The 17,596-nt window shown below is 53.0% G+C and overlaps 1 protein-coding gene across 1 annotated transcript in view; it reads left to right on the top strand.

Moving 5' to 3' along the window:
* Window positions 1-15,022, top strand: part of ZNF236 (zinc finger protein 236) — a 68,900-nt gene extending 53,878 nt beyond the window's left edge. The window contains 7 exon segments of the mRNA XM_070361866.1: window positions 4,145-4,332; window positions 6,095-6,176; window positions 6,179-6,222; window positions 8,051-8,248; window positions 9,564-9,693; window positions 11,663-11,839; window positions 12,576-15,022. Coding sequence (XP_070217967.1) covers window positions 4,145-4,332; window positions 6,095-6,176; window positions 6,179-6,222; window positions 8,051-8,248; window positions 9,564-9,693; window positions 11,663-11,839; window positions 12,576-12,700 — 944 coding nt within the window. The 3' untranslated portion in view covers window positions 12,701-15,022.
* The last annotated feature ends 2,574 nt before the right edge of the window (window positions 15,023-17,596 follow it).

The following is a 17,596-nucleotide window of genomic DNA, read 5'->3' as shown; positions in this document are numbered from 1 at the left end:
GCCCTGAGCGCAGGTCACGGGGTCACTGGGCCAACCCGATCTGGGTGGCGTCCCGAGGGGAGGCGCGTCCCAGGCCAGGGAGGTTGTGGGAGCCGTGTGTGCTGCTGGCTGGCCTTGTGTGCTGGGGCGGGCGGTGAGCCGAGGGCTGCGTGTGGTCAGGGTCCACTCAGGACCCCAGGGGGCCTCCCACCCGTGCTCCCCTCAGCTGAAGAGGTGCCTGACAGCCTCATCAGCATCTCATGTCGCTGGACTGGGGTGGGTCCACAACCCGGGCTTCTGACGGTCGTTTCCACCTCTGCCCTCTGTTTTCCTGTCTCGACTCTGTCCCTCCTTCATCAGTTTGTTGTTTAATTTTGGGGAGCTAAGAGAGTTGTGTCATAGAACTGCATTCTTTCACCTATTAATTTTGAAATAAGAAACTTTTTTGTTTTCAGTTAAGGGGAGTTTTCAGTTCTGATTTTGTCTGTGATGGGTAAGATGTCTGCAGTATGTCACGTGCTGCTTAAGGTACATGGCGTGCTTGTTTCTGTGGATGCTCCCTGACGGTCGTGATTTGTGTCTGGCTGTGAAGGACCAGCTCTCACCACCTCCTGGGCTCTGACATCTGTCCCACCCGTGGAGCGCGGCACATGAAGCGACAGGCGGCTCTGTATCTCCTGTTCGCCCGAGTGCCTGCTGTCACGTCCTGGCGGTGGTCTCTGTCCCAGAACATTCAGGGTCGGGCCGTCTCCGCCTCTTGCTTCCCTGAGAAGTAGCCTGCTGTAGCTGGTGGGGCTGTTCGTCCCCTTGGGGGCTCTGGTGGGACCGTCCTTCTCCTTGGGGGCTCTGCTTGGTGTCTTTAATGAGTCTTGGGCCAGTCAGTGGAAAGACAAGGAGAGTCTTGGATGCTTCCATTTAAAGGGAGTGGCGTCTTGCTTGGCTTGGTGATCCCAGCATTCGCTGAGAGAGTAGTTCCTTCAAGCTGGTGATGTTCCGATCAGCATGGAGCAGGGGGTCGGGGAAGCCTTTGCTGAGGGCTCTGCCCTGGCACCGGCGCCTCTTCAGGCCTCTGTGCTGTTGGTCAGCCCTCAGGCGTCTCGAATTGAGCGCAGCCTGTGTGGGACTGGGCGAAGCTCTGCATGCCAGGACAGCGGCCTGCGGTGTGCGGGCCCAGGACGCACACTCGGATGTTTCTGTAGAAACGGCGAGCATGCCCCTTTCTTCTGATTTAGTTTTTCTTTTGTTTAGACTAACTGTTGTGGAGCCACCTCAGAGGTTTTCTCTCTCCTTCTTTTCGATGCCCCTTTAGCTTAATTTGGTACCTTATTTAAAGAAAAATTTTTTCCAGGAGTCTAATGATATTATAAAATAAAAGATGTGTTCATAATTAAACATTTGTATCAGTTATTATAATACAGGATTAATTTCACATAAGCACTCAATTGCACTATTAACTTAAACACTTTTGGCATCTTTGAAGAATCCTGACTGTAGGCAGAGATTCCTCAGACGTTGAACCATTCAATCCGTGGTGCCAAGCAGATGTTTTTAGCGAGATTTGCACATTCCAGTAGAGCTTGTTAAGTAAGCCGATCTTGTCTGTACCTTATTGTCAAGAGACTGTGTTCTAATGGGCAACATTTACCTTCAGTTGTTCATGCCCAGACCAAGCTTCAGGCCACACGAATAAGAGCTGAAATGGAAATGACTTGGAGATTAAACATGCCTCTTGCAGGATGAGCACCAGAATGCAGACCCTCAGTGTGACCCTGTGACAGTTACGCTGCAGGCCCGTCGTCACCGCAGGAGGAAGGTGATGCGGCAGGCGTTGGTCTTCACCCTCCGTGTGAACGGGACATGGTCAGGGCTGGTCGGCTTCCGGAGCAGTGTGGGCTCTTTGCGTCTCAGTGGGGAGATGGCTGCCACTGCCATTTAATGGTTTACACGTGGTCTGAAGTGCGACCGTGAGTCAGTTTCACATCCAGAGTGAAGCTCGTGTGCTGGTTCCGCTGTGTGCCAGGCTTTGGAGGCTGTTTGTGAGTCAGTTCCAGGTTACACCCCTGGCGAATGGTTTTCCTACAGAACAGTCAGAGTATGTTGTCAGCACCCTTTGGGAGGCAGGAAGTCGTTCCTGACGGGGGCCTGAATGTAGCGCGGCGTTTTGAGGGGTTGTCTTAAGCGGGTGCTACCTTTTTGTTCCTCCATCAGTCCACTTTGAAGACAATTTTGGTAAAGAAATTGAGTTCTTCTTTCAGTGATAGAAGAGATCGGCTTTTGTTTACTAGTTGTTTGTGAGATTATTTTAGTTTTAGCCCCTGTTTCTGCTAGACTTAAGTACAGTCTGACTTAAGTACATGTCTGACTCTTTGTGACCCCATGGACCGTAGCCCACCAGGCTCGTCTGTCCATGGAATTTTCCAGGCCAGCGTACTGGAGTGGGTTGCCATTTCCTCCTCCAGGGGATCTTCCCCACCCAGGGATGCACCCCGGGTCTCCTGCATTGCAGGTGGATTCTTTACCCCTGAGCCGGGCTCTCTTCAGCCATATGGAGGCTCGCTGTGCTTGAGCCAGGATCATGCTCCTTGTGGGAAATCTCTCGAGTGTTACTCAGGGTTCACTCGCCGCACTGTCTGGTTGACGTGTGGACTCCAGCCCTCCTTGCAGTTGTTCGGTGTCCTCTCTGGGCCCGGGGTCAGGGTGCCCTGAGGTTAGTGACGCTGCTTCCGCTGTCTGTGCTCTCCTGGGCTGCACGTCCTGGGTCCTTCGCCTGCTCTGACAGTCAGCAGAAGGGCGGGCGTATCTTGTGGTTTTGGCTTCGTCTCGGGAGTCATGGTGATGTTCGGTATCCCGGCCGTCTGCCCCGGGGTGAGCCCTGCTGTGAGCGGTTTGCTCTTGCTTCTCTCACCCGGGGGTCTCTCCTGAGTGATGCCAATGGAGCCCCCGCTCCGCTGGCTGGGCCTGGCCAGGGGCTGCGGTCCCTCTCCACCTCGCCCTCCCATTAGACTCGCCTCTGCACGCCGTGTGTGAGCATCCAGGCATGTGGAGGGCACCGCGGCTGCAGGGTGCCGCCCCTCCGCAGATCCACACTCGCGTCCGTCCTGGCGGGGGCTGCGCGCGGGGGGGGGAAGGTGAGGTTTTCGGGAGCCGCGTGGTGCTTCAGAGCGGACGCACGCAGCCTCCTAATGGTTGTACTGCTTTTGAAGGTTCCAGGTCTGCGCGGCACAGTGTGCGAGTCCGGGAGTGTGGATCTGTGGAGGACGCCGGCCACAAGTAAGTAGCCTGGCCCCTGCTGTGCCTCGGAGCAGGCCCGGGGTCAGCCAGGCCCCACGGCCACATGGTGTCCGTGCTCAGGCATTCCCAGGCAGCGGCGTGTGGCGCTCTGTGGGAGGGCCAGTCCAGGGCCCTGGCACCGTGGCTGCAGCCAGTGGGCGCCGAGTCACTGTCAGACCAGTGGAAGGATGGCCTGTGTGTGTGTACACGCGCATGTGCATGTGTGTCATGCTCACACGTGTCTTGATTGGAGCCCCCAGGATCTGGGCGCTGACCCTACGCCGAGCCGTCTCGTTTGCCAGCAGGTGCATGAGTCTCTGTTGTGTGGAGAGAAGGCCCGTCTCTGCCCCGCCTGTCCCAGTGTCCTCCTTTCTCGTTTCGTTGGCTGCAGAGGGAGCTGGAGTGCCGCACAGGATGACAGTGCTCAGGGGGTGCTGCGAGGGCTGTTTGGAGCGTCCGTGTCTCAGGCTAGGCAGGCGTGCAGGACGGTGGGGTTGTGAACGTGAGCAGAGTCGCCAGACGTCTGCTCCGGAGCAGGTCATCGCTCAGGGTCCTGGTGAGGATGGAGCCCTGGAAGTTCTTGTCTGAGTTCCCTTCTGCGTTGGCCACAGGGGTGGGACCGTGGGGTCACCTTTCCGCTCTTCTTTTCCCTGCTTGTTCCTTTGTGTGACGCTGGAGGGGCAGAGTCTGTTCAGAGATACCTAGGTATTCATGAAGGCCTTGCGGTAGCATCGGAATCTGAGAGGTGGTGGTCTTGGTGGTGCAATCTCGCGAGCCTAGGGCTGTAGATGCTGACCGTGACCGACTCCTTCCTGCGTGAGAGCTGTCTTCCCGCGCCGACACCCGTGCACTCACCGGCTTCTCCACTCATCTGCTCGCTTTGCCTCTCTTGTAGAACTTAACGCCACAGCTGGAAGCCTGCCTCCCACGACGCCGCTGTCGCCGTCTGCTGTCTCTGCGCAGAGCCTGGTCATGTCTTCGTCCGCGGTGGGGGCTGAGGCCAGCGTCACGCTGACCCTGGCAGACACCCAGGGCTTGCTGTCTGGGGGGCTGGACACCGTCACGCTCAACATCGCCTCTCAGGTGGGTGCCGCACCCCGCTGGCGGGGTCCTCCCAGGAGACGCCTTCTTTCCGAGGGAATCTGTGCAAAACGTAGCCAGTGGTTTTGCGATTAAATTTAAAAAGTAATTTTTTGATGCCAAATGGGAAATATAAGACAATCCAGACAGTGCAAAGAAGCATAAGTGATCCACCCGCTTCCCCTGACGGACCTGCAGTGAGCATGTGAGTGTGTACATGGTTCTGGACCTTTCTACACACACATACGGATGCACGTTTTCTGACTTTCACAGAAACAAGCTCATGTGTGTATCGTGTAGTGTAAACTCTTCCCCCCTTGTTAATTTTACTGTGACTGTGTTCGCATCCGTGATTTTAGCTGTGCAGACGTTTTCGTGCACGTGCAGCTTCTCGCCCTGTAGACGGGGGCTCCGAGGGGGCTTCCAGGCCCCTCACCCTGTAGACGGGAGCACCGAGGGGGCTTCCAGGCACCCCGGCTGATGTCAATGGTGTGGGAATTCCAGTATTCCTTGCCACTTAGGTTCTTAGATGACCCCTGCATTTAGGTGTGCTGGATTGAAGGTTAAGATGCTGACAAACCTTCCAGAGCCCCGTTGGGGAAATCCTGAGAAGCGGTGATTAGCTCTGGTGAGGCGTAGATGTGAGGCAGCCGTGTGGAGTTCCGACAGGGGCCCTGCCTCTGGCCCCCACGTGCAGACAGCCTGTTGCACGGAGGCTGCCGCGGGCGGGCAGCAGGGCAGAGGGTCACCCCGCTCCTGTCTGAGCCCCGCCTCCGCCTCCAGGCTCTGCGCTGGAGAGACGCGCTCCGGGCACCCCCCTCGGCCGCATGGGCTTTCTGACCCCGGAGGGGACTGGGTTCCTCCCCATCCAGACCAGTGATGCCACCTCGGCCTGCTCCTGGGTCTGTCCACACGGCAAGCTTGGCCTGACACACGCCCTTTGCTCTGTGAGGTCCCCGCCAGCAAGTCTGGCCCTCCCGAGGGGACTCGGGACACTGAAAGGCAAGGGGCTTCGTCCTGGCCCACAAGGTTGCTCAGCCACCCGGGCCCCCTGAGCAGTTGAGGAGACCCTGCTCCGCTTAGGCCCTTACAGAATGCATGTGCACTTGAGGAGTGAGAACTAGTGTGATTTCCACATCAGTGTAATCAAAATACAGCGAAGAAAGGAATAGTCTGCAAGTAAGAATACAAACCCAAAGTAAGTGACTTTCAGGTGATACCCTCTTAGTGGATTCAGGTCACCACTTTTGTGAGTATCATTAATTGTCAACATTTATTGCATTAGGCAGTTGACTTTTGAATCAGGGCGTTTGCATTAAGATTACTTAAATTAGCCATTGAGACACCAGTAATAAGCTAGTAAATGACATTGTATCCAGGACTTTTTATTGTTGTTCTTGTTGCTTTTTTTTGACTGAGCTGTGCAGCATGCCGGATCTTATTTCCCTGACCAGGGATCGAACCCCAGCCCACTATAGTGGAAGTGCAGAGTCTTAACCACTGGACCGCCAGGGAAGCCCTGGGGTTTTGTTTGTTTTTATTAAACCTTTTTTTTTTTTTTTTTTTTTTTTTTTTTGAGAGATAATTGTGGATTTGCAGTCAATTAAAAGAAATAGCACAGATCCCATGGACCCTCCCTTAACCCAGTTCCCCCAGTGTCAGCATCTTATGAAACCAGCGCACAGCACCCACCAGACATCACCGTGTTTAGTGACAGCTGGGTGGGGTCACGTCACAGCTGCTAAAGCAGTAATCCTCTCCACAGGGTCAGCAGTTCCCAGCCTTACTCACGGACCCTTCTCTCTCGGGCCCGGGGGGCGCGGGCTCACCCCAGGTCATCCTGGTGAGCCCCCTGCACAGCCGTCGTCCGCCTGTGAGGAGATCACCTACCAGGTACAGCACACGTGTCGTCTGAAGTCTCTCAAGGTTTTCAAAGCACCTCGCTTCAGAAGGGGCGGCCTTGGAGGGTCCTGGGGAGAGCTGCCGGCCGGGGCTCGGTGCGCCTGGGGCCACGTGTCTGCTGTGGATGGGGAGAGCCGCCAGCCAGGGCTCCGTGCGCCTGGGGCCACGTGTCTGCTGAGGATGGGGAGAGCCGCTGGCCAGGGCTCGGTGCGCCTGGGGCCACGTGTCTGCTGTGGATGGGGAGAGCCGCTGGCCGGGGCTCCGTGTGCCTGGGGACACGTGTCTGCCGAGGATGAGCAGGCGCCAAGCGCAGGGACCCAGGGTGGATGCGGGGTCTCCTTCGCGCCATGATTCCGGGTCAGAAGGAGATGTAACCAAAGCTGTGAGACCTGGTTTTCAGTTTACCAGTGTCTCCTTGATTTGCCTGCCCAGTGATCAGATTGCATGTGGAGAAGGCAGTGGCACCCCACTCCAGTACTCTTGCCTGGAAAATCCCATGGACAGACGAGCCTGGTAGGCTGCAGTCCATGAGGTCGCTAAGAGTCGGACACTACTGAGCAACTTCACTTTGACTTTTCACATTCATGCATTGGAGAAGGAAATGACAACCCACTCCAATATTCTTGTCTGGAGAATCCCAGGGACAGGGGAGCCTGGTGGGCTGCCGTCTATGGGGTCGCACAGAGTCGGCCACGACTGAAGCGACTTAGCAGCAGCAGGAGCAGATTACTTGTGGTCATTCCCTTGCATTTAGTTCTTTTTGTTGGATTTCCTGTGATACCTTTGCTGTTTCTTTCACGTCTTGTTATGCCTTTTCATAGGCATTTTCACGTGTGTGTACGAGACCTGTTTGTCATCTGACTAGTCTCTTTTCTTAAAATGCGTTTTTTGGAGGGGGTGGACAAAACTCTTAGTAAATGATAGTTCTAAATATAGAGAGTCTAAAAACCCCTAAAACTTTTCAGAAAAGTAAAATACCAATAATAAAGCTTTGAAATTTTTTATTTCTGAAGAATTAAATTTTATGCTTAAGCAGTTTTAGCAAATGGATTTTAAGGAAATTAGTTTTTGGTCTTTCAGTGAGACTAGGACTTCTTTCAAATAGAAATTAGATGTAATCAGCGATGGGAATTTCTCCCCATCTGGCCTCAGTAACCCGCGCCCATTTGGCTGGATTTTGGTTTGTGTTGCTGTTAACACAAGAGCACTCTCAAGTTCGGGGATGCACTCGCAGGTCTCAGGACTCGGAAGCTCTGTTGTCCTTGTGGTTACAGTAAAGGCGACAGGTACCGAGTGCTCCCATCCCGTGAGAGGAATGTTTGAGTCAGAAACACGTCCTGTGCGTTTTAGTTACTGTGTTGATAAACGAGTGTCCATGGGCCTCCAGGGCTTTTAATGGGTGTCCATCCTTAAATGTCATTTGTTTAATCAGGTAGGTTGTTTCCTGCAGTAACAGAATAGCCTTGAGTGTCATTTATTCCCAGTGCTTTTCAACCTTTTGAAAAAGACTCACGAGAGATGCATTTTGTGCGGGGATCTGAGCACAGGTGTGTCTGTCGTTTTTTTTCTTCGCTCAGACGCACGCTCCTGTGTAGACGCATGCCCACCTGACACAGGAGTCACAGGCCAATCGCTTTCCCACGGCATGTGACGTCCTTGCATCGTCAGAACTATTTGATTGATTTTTTCATCCTTTTTTTTAAAAAAAAAAACCACAGCCCAGATTAGTGAGAGCAGTTGGCAGAAGCCTGCAGCGGCCGTCAGGTGTTGTCTGGGAGTCGGGTCTCAGCGGTTCGGTTGGGATTCTGCCCCGTTGCAGGTGACGGACGTCTCTGCCAGCCTGGCCCCGGGCGGAGCGCCTGAGAAGGAGGCCCGGCTGCACGCGTGCCTGGAGTGTGGCTGCAGCTTCGCCTCGGCCGGCCTGCTGCTGCAGCACAGCAAGGCAGCCCACGGGCGTGAGCGCATCCACGTCTGCCCCGTGTGCAGGAAGGCCTTCAAGCGCGCCACGCACCTCAAGGTACAGCCCCGCCGGGAGAGCACAGAGGCGTCCATGCTGCGCTTAGGGTGGGGCAGGGTGTGTGCACCTGCCGGCCATGGGAGCCCCGCCAGTGCCCTCCCGCCTTCAGGGAAGGGTGGATCCACTGTGGGCATGCACACAGTAGAGGAGAGTGGGAGACGGGATGGGTACTGGGGCGTGGCTTCAAGGACACCTGGAGGGGCACAGCCCAGGGCACGTGTGTCTGGCCGCCCGTGACATCGGGCCGGGGCCCCTCCTCTGTGCCCAGTCACCGGAGCATCGGGCCCTGCAGACGCTGAGGTGCACACAGGGCCCAGGCCTCCTTTCTCAGGGCCTGCTGAGGAGTCACTCTGGCAGCACACCAGCTTCTGTTCTCCAGGCCTGAAGCTGGTTACACTTCTCACCTCTGTTTCTACTATGTTTTCTGAGATGGGAAATCCCAGTATTAATATGCTTTGAAAAAGAGAACTCCACGTTCGTTTTTAAAAATGAAACACTGACCATCAAAGCAGCTCTCCTTGCAGAGGCCACGGCCAGGAGGTTGGTGAGGTTGGGGTACTGCCCATGACTCTCTGACTCTGTCACTCAGAATGTCTGTGCTCTTGGTCAGGTCATGTGACACCTGCAGTTCCGCTTTCCTAATAAAATACTCATGTCTGTCAGAGGAATATAAAGTGCTTAGCTTTATACCCATAGTAGAGAGTACAGAAATTATAGTCTGATACATACTTTTAAAGAAGCAAAAGAATAAAAATGGTTAAAGAAAATTTAAGGTACTTGAAATCATACACATTGATGTTTCTGAGGCGTAGCTCTCTCCCATGACCATTCTGGGGTGGTGTGTTACAGACAGACCGCCTTTCCCTGAGAAGCCTGGCGAACACTGACCGCTCCGTCAGAGTCAGTGCAGCAGTGGACGCATGGTGGTGTTATGGGATGGCAGTGGCACTGCCCCCTGTGCCCCCAGCCCACAGCCCTGGTCTAACTGTGAGGAAAACGTCAGACACATGTCAGTTGAGGAACATCCTGTGAAGTACCCAGCTAGCCCTCTAAAACCTGTCACAGTGGCTGACAGGGAGGGAAGCCAGGATGAGGCCCCGAGCTCGGGGGGCTTGGGTCTCCCTGGCAGGCCACGGCCCAGCACCCACCACCCCCGACTCTGCTCTGTGGGGTCTTGACCGGAGGTGAACCTGGGGTCCTGCTCCCGCCGACTGGCCTTTCCGCGCTGATTTTCCTGTCCCATTTCAGGTCTGTAAGGCTCTGTTAAGATCGTCAGTGTCTTTCGTGTGTGTGTGTGTGTGTGTGTCTTCCCCAGGAGCACATGCAGACGCATCAGGCCGGTCCTTCCTTAAGCTCTCAGAAGCCGCGGGTGTTCAAGTGTGACACGTGTGAGAAGGCCTTTGCCAAGCCCAGCCAGCTGGAGCGCCATAGCCGCATCCACACAGGTAACCCGGGGAGGGCCCCGGGTGAGAAGTCCTGCTGCCCGCTGCTCTTGGCGGAAAGGTCACAGGCAACATGAGAATGTTCGTTTGTGACACAGCCCCCAGTTCATGCAGCACGGCCCACTCGCTCAGGTCTTCTCCTGATTTTTCATCAGTTTACCGTGCAGCTGACTTCCCCAGATAGAGGCTGTTGCTGTTTGCACGTGCAGGTCTCGGGTCCTCCTGCCCACCTCTGTCTGGCGCCCAGCCTTCTCACGGTTCTCCCAGCCCTGGTGCCCCTTCAGCGGCTACCTCTGACTCACCCTCAGAGGGCTTCTCCTCCCTGGTGCCCCTGGCTGGCACCCGAGCCTCCTGTGTCGTCAGGACTGGCAGCCTCTACGGGCTGCGTGTCCTCGGAGATGCCCTTGCTTGTCAGCACAGAACCTGGAGCCCACTGGTGCCAGCCACGAGCTCGAGCGACAGACCACCGTTGCTGCATATAGTGCATCTTTTTAAAACCTTGACTCGGGGCTGCAAACAACTGCCTTGTATAAGAGCATGCACGCACGGGCAGGGTTTGCACACCTTCGCGGGCACCTCGTGACTGTCGCTGGGGCCGCTCCCCTGCCTGTCCTCAGTCCAGGGCCTCTCCTCAGCTCTGCCTCTGTCTGCAGGGAGCACCCTGCTTCTGCCAGTGCTGCGAGGAGAGCCGCCCACAGGGTCGTCTCCCTTTCCATCACCCCGCTCATCTGACAGGGCCCTCAGTTCACCCATGGCTCTTCTTTTCCTTGGGTGTGATGTCACGGTCCCAGTCCAGGGATGAGGGCAGAGACCCTGGGGCCATTTCTAGGACTCTGCCTGCCATTGAGAGCAATCCTGCGACCTCCCTCGTCATCGCTGAGGAGGGCCACCTAGAGGATAGTGACCCACTGCCTCCAGAGCAGCCTTGGGGTGCTGGCACCTGACCTGGGGGGGCCTTGTGGGGATGAGAGGCAGCCACGCAGGGCATGTGGGAAAGAACTTTCTAGGCCAGGGGAAGGCTTGTGCACACCCTGGACAAGCAAGGACTCGGTCCTGGGGCTGGGAAGTGTGTGAGTGACAACAGAGGAGGCGGAGCAGCCAGGACCACAGTGGCTGTGCAGCAGGTGCTCCCCAGGGTGATGCTCCCCAGGGTGGTGCTCCCCTGGGCTGTGGTGCCCTCCTGGGCAGGTGCTCCCCTAGATGATGCTCCCCAGGGGGTGCTCACCTGGGCAGTGCTCCCCAGGGTGGTGCTCTCCTGGGCAGGTGCTCACCTGGACAGTGCTCACCAGACCGGTGCTCACTGGGACAGTGCTCTCCTGGGCAGGTGCTCACCTGGACGGTGCTCACCAGGGTGGTGCTCCCTTGGGCAGTGCTCACCTGGGCGGTGCTCACCTAGACAGTGCTCCCCAGAGTGGTGCTCACCTGGGCCGTGCTCACCGGGACAGTGCTCTCCTGGGCGGGTCCTTACCTGGATAGATTCTCACCTGGACACATGCTCACCTGGGGTAGGCTCCCTGCAGAGGTCATTCTTGGCAGCTTTTTCTTCCGTCACGTTTAAAAGATACTGTATAAACCATACTTTAATCAAGTGGATTTGGTATTCCCATGTCCTTGACGTTCAGCTTTTCTTTCGGAAGCGTGCTGTTTGAACCACGTTTGTTCATTTCTGGATACTCCGGGACTTTGCATAGCTTTGTTTTCTGTGTCTCCCTGCAGAGCAGCCTTGCTAGACCCTGGGTTAGCCACCTGAGTAACGCAGCAGGGGGACGTCACTAGGATCCTGTAGAACTTGCATCCCTTCCTGGGAGCTCGTGTGTGTGTGTGTGTGTGTGTGTGTGTGTGTGTGTGTGTGTGTGTGTCCCTGGGAGCTCATGTGTGTGTGTGTATGTGTGTGTCCCTGGGAGCTCGTGTGTGTGTGTGTACACTCCTTGCAGCCGGCCCTCGGGGTGCTGACCGAATCGTCTGTCTGCAGGGGAGCGGCCATTCCACTGCACACTCTGCGAGAAGGCCTTCAACCAGAAGAGCGCACTGCAGGTACATATGAAGAAGCACACGGGGGAGCGGCCGTACAAGTGTGACTACTGCGTCATGGGCTTCACGCAGAAGAGCAACATGAAGCTGCACATGAAGCGGGCCCACAGCTACGCAGGTGAGGCGGCCTGCAGCCACCGCAGGCGGCGGGAGGCCCCTTCCTCATGGCGGCGACCTGGACACTGTGTCCCAAAGGCTGGGGAGCCGCTGTGGGGTCAGGGTCAGCCAAGTCTGTGCCCCGTGGTCCCGCAAACGGGCAACCTTGTTCCCATGGTGACTCGCCGATGTCGGTGCTGGCAGAGAGGGGGCATCTCAGTGGGGCCCTGCTGTGTCCCCCCATCCGCCTCGTCCCACATCATCTTGGAGTGCCTGGAAGCTCCGGGAGACGGGTGTGGTGGCCAGTCGCCTGGTGGGGGCTGTGCCGGGAGGGGCTGGACTGCAGCCTGTGTCTCAGGTTCAGGCGCTGTGGCCAGGCATGCAGTCAGACCTGAGTGCAGGGGTGAGTACCCCAGGGTCTCCGGGAGCCACAGGGCAGGACCCTTCGTGCTGGGCCCCTTTGGAGGAGGAGAAAATCCATTCTGATGCCTGCACGCTAGTGCTTCCTGCGTTACTGTTAGAAAAGTCTTGTCAGTGGTATTAGTAATGACTCAGCAATGTCATATCAGCATCACCTTTACGATACATAGAGTGTGAGAGTGTAGCGAACAAGGGTTGTGTGCTCACGTTCAAGTAACAGTAACTGTCAGAGCCATGAAACCTGCAGCTCAAACGATTCTTTCTGTGTTGTCCTTGTTCATATGCGCGTCATCTCATGTTGCTGCATGTCTGAGGCTCTCTCTTTGTCCCCACGGCAGGGGCGGTGCCGGAGCCCGTGGGCCAGCAGGACCATGGAGCGGAGGCGCTGAGCCACGCGCTGCACCTGGACGAGGTGGTCCCAGAGCCTGCGAGTGAGTGGCAGGCCCTGGCCAACGTGTTCTGACGGGCGCCGCCCCGAGGACGTCCTGGAGTCAAGTGTGGAGGAGAACAGAGCACTTGGGATTTCTGTTTTGAAGCCTCAAGTGTTACAAATGTCATCACAATAGTTTTTTTAGCTACAGAATGGTCTAAAGATCACTGACTTTCAGCGACTTCCAGGAAGGAGCTGGGTGAGGTGGAAGGCACGGCGTTCTCATGTCTCTGCAGACCACTAAACTCAGGTCCATGTCAGCAGTCTCACCCTCCCTGTGGCCAGTGCAGCCAGCTAGCCATCCGCCGGATCTTACTGTCATCGTGGTGTGATCAGTAAGACAGGTGTCAGTGTGGGGGAAGGCAGAGGGTTCTCTTTTCCTTCATGCTTCCCATGACAAAAAACATAGCTCATGAAACCAACATAAGCTAGGTGCGTGAAGTTCAGAGGAAATGCTATGACACACAGGGAAGTTTTTTCCATTTTTTTCTGTGTGTGTTTTGAGATGAGTAGAAATGGACTCTTTTTTTTTTTTTAGCCTACCGTATGTTAGTATACTGGGACCGTGAGAGATGGCTGGACCACTTCTCTCCAGGACAGAGAGCTACCCGTCAGTCAGGAGAAGGCAGCACCTGGGGCGTGAACGTGAGGACAGAGTCAGCCTGACCCACGAGCGAGGACTCGGCCGTCCCCGCTGGAGGCGGTCGACGCGCGCCGAGTCCCCGCCGGGCCCACGGCCGGGTCAGCAGAAAGCACAAGCTGCACCGCAGACTGCAGACCGCGGCGCCGGCTCCTGGGAGCGGAGACGCTGCCGCCCCGTGCGCCCCAGCGACACAGAGGATAGGAACGTGTCCGAGCCCCGCGGTGTTCTCTTCGTCCATAAGCAGGTGTGCTTTTTATTTCAGGGAATCCTTTAGTATCATCAATGGTGCCACGTTGAACATGCCCCAAACCAACCAAATCCCGCCCCTGCTGGGGCAGAGCGCGCGTCGATCCCACGGCATTCCAAAGACAGAAACTTCTTACTCCACGTGACTCTCTCCTTGGAAATTATTTATATGTTCTATATATAAATACGTATGTACATATGCAGATATATGGGCCTCTGTGTGGCTGAACAGTATATTTTGTAAATAAGCACTATCCCTGTTACAGAGAGAGCGGCAGCATTTTTACCTCCGACGAGCACTTCAGATCAGTATTGCATTCATTTTGTTAATAAAGAAACGGACATCCTCGTCATTGTGACATAAAGCTGGGGTTGCTTTTTTTGTGTTTGTTTTTCCTAAGAATAATTGCCTTTATTTTTTCTCATTGCCTCACTGGTTTCAGAAGAGAGCAATTTTATTATAAATATTGTATGGACTTTGTATATTAAGAGAGGAGCTCATTTCGGATTCCTGAAGAAAGAGACATTTCACTGTTATTTTTTGAAGGGGCATCTTTTGACGTTTTGTTGTCCACACTTTTGGCGTATGTATATAAGTAGTATTGATGGTGATATAAAACTTTTGTTATGTGAAAATATTTAAGTCTGAAAACTTAAATAATATTACTTTTTTTTTTCAAACTGCTTTGTGTATTGTATATTTTTTTAAAGAAAAAAAAAGCCTTATTTGACTTGTGATACTGGACTTCTGTATCCTGAGGTTTTTCTTGAATGTCAGTGTGTGTACCTGGCTGGAGTCCGTATATTCAGAATAACTGTAATTGTGCCAGAGTTTTAAAGGTTCTGCTTTTAATGCACTTTTCTTTTATAATTTTGTATTAAAATATTTTAGAAATGTTGATTAATTTTGGTGAACAAATATCTCCAAAGTTGAAATTATTGAAATTTTAAAAATTTTGTTCTTGCTAGGTTATTTATTTTGGTTTTAGCATTAAATGTCATCTCAGGTCAGTCTCTGCAAGGGGTTTGTTTAATTCCTAATTGTATAGAAAGCATAGTTCAGTGAATTGTATTGGTGCACAGCCTGTTTAAGTAAGGCCTTACCAGGTGAATCTAAAGCCTACTTTTATTTTGGTTAAAGAAAAAAAAAAATCTATCAGTAATCCATTTTGTGAGTCTTCTCAGTTTATTATCAGGCAAACACAAGACATTGATGTATTATTTTTATTTACTTCCTAATTATAAAAGCTGCTTCTTTGCAAAACATTCCTTGAAAAATAAGGTTTTGTAAAGACATAATTTCACTTGAACTTTTGGTGGAGTGGAGTACAAGTTGATCTTTATACTTTACTGGTTGATAAAAAGTCTTCTGACAAGAGATTTCTAGTCTCCTGCATAACCAGGGTTTTGAGGATAGATAATTGTATTTTTTAAAAATATCTATCATAGCATATCTGCTTTGGAATAACAATAAATAAAAAAAATGAAGTTAGGAAATGTGATTAATTTTTTTCTTTTAAAATATTTACTGTAAGATAGTTTGGCACATGCATTCAGATACATTCTCACAGAAAAGAACTTCAGTGATGTTTCCCTGCGCCTCTGTGCGGCACACACGAGCGCCTCCGTGCGGCACACACGAGCGCCTCCGTGCGGCACACCCTCGTGAGGGCCACATGAAGAGATTCCAACTTAAAAAGCAGGCTGTGCCTTGAGGCCGGCCCGCCGTCTGTGCTCGCCGCAAGTGCCTCCGTTGCTGCCACCGTTGACCATAACAAACGCCACCCTGGTCACTTAGGTGCCTGTAGAGAGGCCATGACCGCCTGTCGCTGTGTCCCGTGGTAAAGGAGCTGGGCAGCTCTGGGCCACTGCAGGATGAGTCCCCTTCCCTCGGAAGCTGCCCTGGGAGCTGGGTGTAGTTCCCGGGTGCTGGGGTCGGGAAGCTGGAGGGTGTAGAGAGGGGAAGGGTTAGTGCTCAGTGGTGTCCAACCCTTTGTGACCCGATGGACTGTTGCCTCTGTCTGTGGAGTTCTCTAGCAGGCATGCTGCAGGGGGCTGCTGTGCCCTCCTCCAGGGGGGTCGTCCCGACCCAGGGGTTGGGCCGGAGCCGGGTTTCCTGCGTGGGGGGCAGACTCCTTCTCATCAGGGTATGTGGCGGGCATGTCTGCACAAAGGGCAGCAGGTGAAAACAGAGCATCTTTTCCAGCGCCCCTCCCCACAAGCTTCCCTCGGCCCCTCAAGGACTTGGCAGCTCGGACAGGCCTGTGGTCAGAGGATTGGGCGTGGAGGGAGCTTGGGCTGTCGGCCCAGCAGAAAGGAGCTCCTCGAGCTCTGACCACGAGTCACTGGCAGAACGAGACAAACCCGGCCTGACACAGTTCCTGTCTTCCCTTGGATTTCCATTTCATCCAATCTCAGCGTTTAACCAGCGAGTGTCTCTTCATGACAGTCTCTTCACAACAGTGGTTTGTACGCCCGCCCGTAACCGTTTGTAAGGAAATGTGAGCCTGAGTGTTACAGTCGCACCAGTATTCGTGGGCAGGAGGGCCACACGGTAGAACAGGGTGAGATTCTAAAAAGGAGGTGGGCTTCGCTGCTTCCTGTGGATTTTCCTTTTTGCAGAAGACATTCATACCTCACAAAGAAACACATTCTGTAGAAGATCATCACTCCAATTTATGTAAATAACATGATCTTAAGAAAATGTATAAGACTTGGGGCTTCCCCCGTGGCTCAGCGATAAAGAATCCATCTGCCAAGGCAGAAGGTGCAGGAGACACGGGTTGTGTCCCTGGGTCAGGAAGCTCCCCAGAGGAGGGCATGGCAACTGCCCGTTCCAGTGTTCTTGCCTGGAGAAACCTGTGGACAGAGGAACCTGGCGGTCTGCAGTCTATGGAGTCGCAGAGAGTCAGACACAAGTGACTGCACACACATGCACATATAAGATACGTATAGAACTGCCTTCTGGTTATTTTAAACTATTTTATACCTGCTTTTTACCTAATTTTTTCAGATGATTATTTCGAAGTCAGTACTGTGCCCTCTCTTCCCTGCTCCCCGCCCTCCACCCCGCCACCACAGTTAATCCAACTGTTACTAATTTGTTCTTTTTCTAAAATCTGTTGTATACAGTAAGGCTAAGATAAAATTATGTAACTGCTACTTTTAGACCACTCTTTTTGCCACCTAATCTCTACTCATGTAATGTAGGCATTTTGGAGTTTTTAGAAAGGAATTTCAAAAGTGCCTTGGTACACATTTGGAGCCTCTATGTCTCTACCGAATACTCCTGAAAAGCAGCATTTTTAAACCATCTCACTGTTTATAACAGTGGAGGCGAACACCTTGCTGAAGGGAGAGCCCTGCCTCAGCCTCCTGAAGCCTTTCCTGGATGAGGCCCCTAAACCTGCCACATTTGTCCCATCTGAGCTCACCCTCTGTCTCAGCTGACCCCATTCCCTTCATACCCACTGCCCCTCACTTACATGGAGGGGTGCGGCAGACTTTTGTATGGAGGACTAATAAAATACTTAAAGCATGAAAAAATAAAGAGTGACAGGAACAATAGGCAGTGATCATATAATATTCTATTTAATCTTGTGCTTCACAGCATGAAGGCTTTTGTGTTAAGATTTATAATCCATTTTGAAAATTTCTAAAGTGACAGTGATTCATTCTTGATTCACCACTAAAGGACATTTTTTAAATTAATTGTTTTTAATTTACAGGAGAGTCCTTCTTTTCAATCTTCAGAATTGTCCCATGGTCTATTTCTGCATTGGATGACATTTATTTAATACAATTTTGTGTTAGGAATGCATAGTTATTCCAAAAGTCACTGTGCTGGCTTTAAGAATAACAAAGTTAGTTTTGTATTATCTTAGAACTCCTATATATTTACTTATTTGGGTTTGGGGTGAGTTATAAGCATTTAAAGGTAGACGTTTTCTCTAGGTAACATTTTCAGCATGTTAACAAAATACGATGCTGAATTTGCAATGAATTCAGATCCATGGGGCTCAAACAGTCTGAGGACATCT

The sequence above is a fragment of the Bos mutus genome, chromosome 24 (assembly GCF_027580195.1).
Source record: "Bos mutus isolate GX-2022 chromosome 24, NWIPB_WYAK_1.1, whole genome shotgun sequence".
Taxonomy (NCBI): Eukaryota; Metazoa; Chordata; class Mammalia; order Artiodactyla; family Bovidae; genus Bos; species Bos mutus.
Note: the sequence above shows the minus strand (reverse complement) of the source record. Positions and strands in the feature narration are given on the sequence as shown.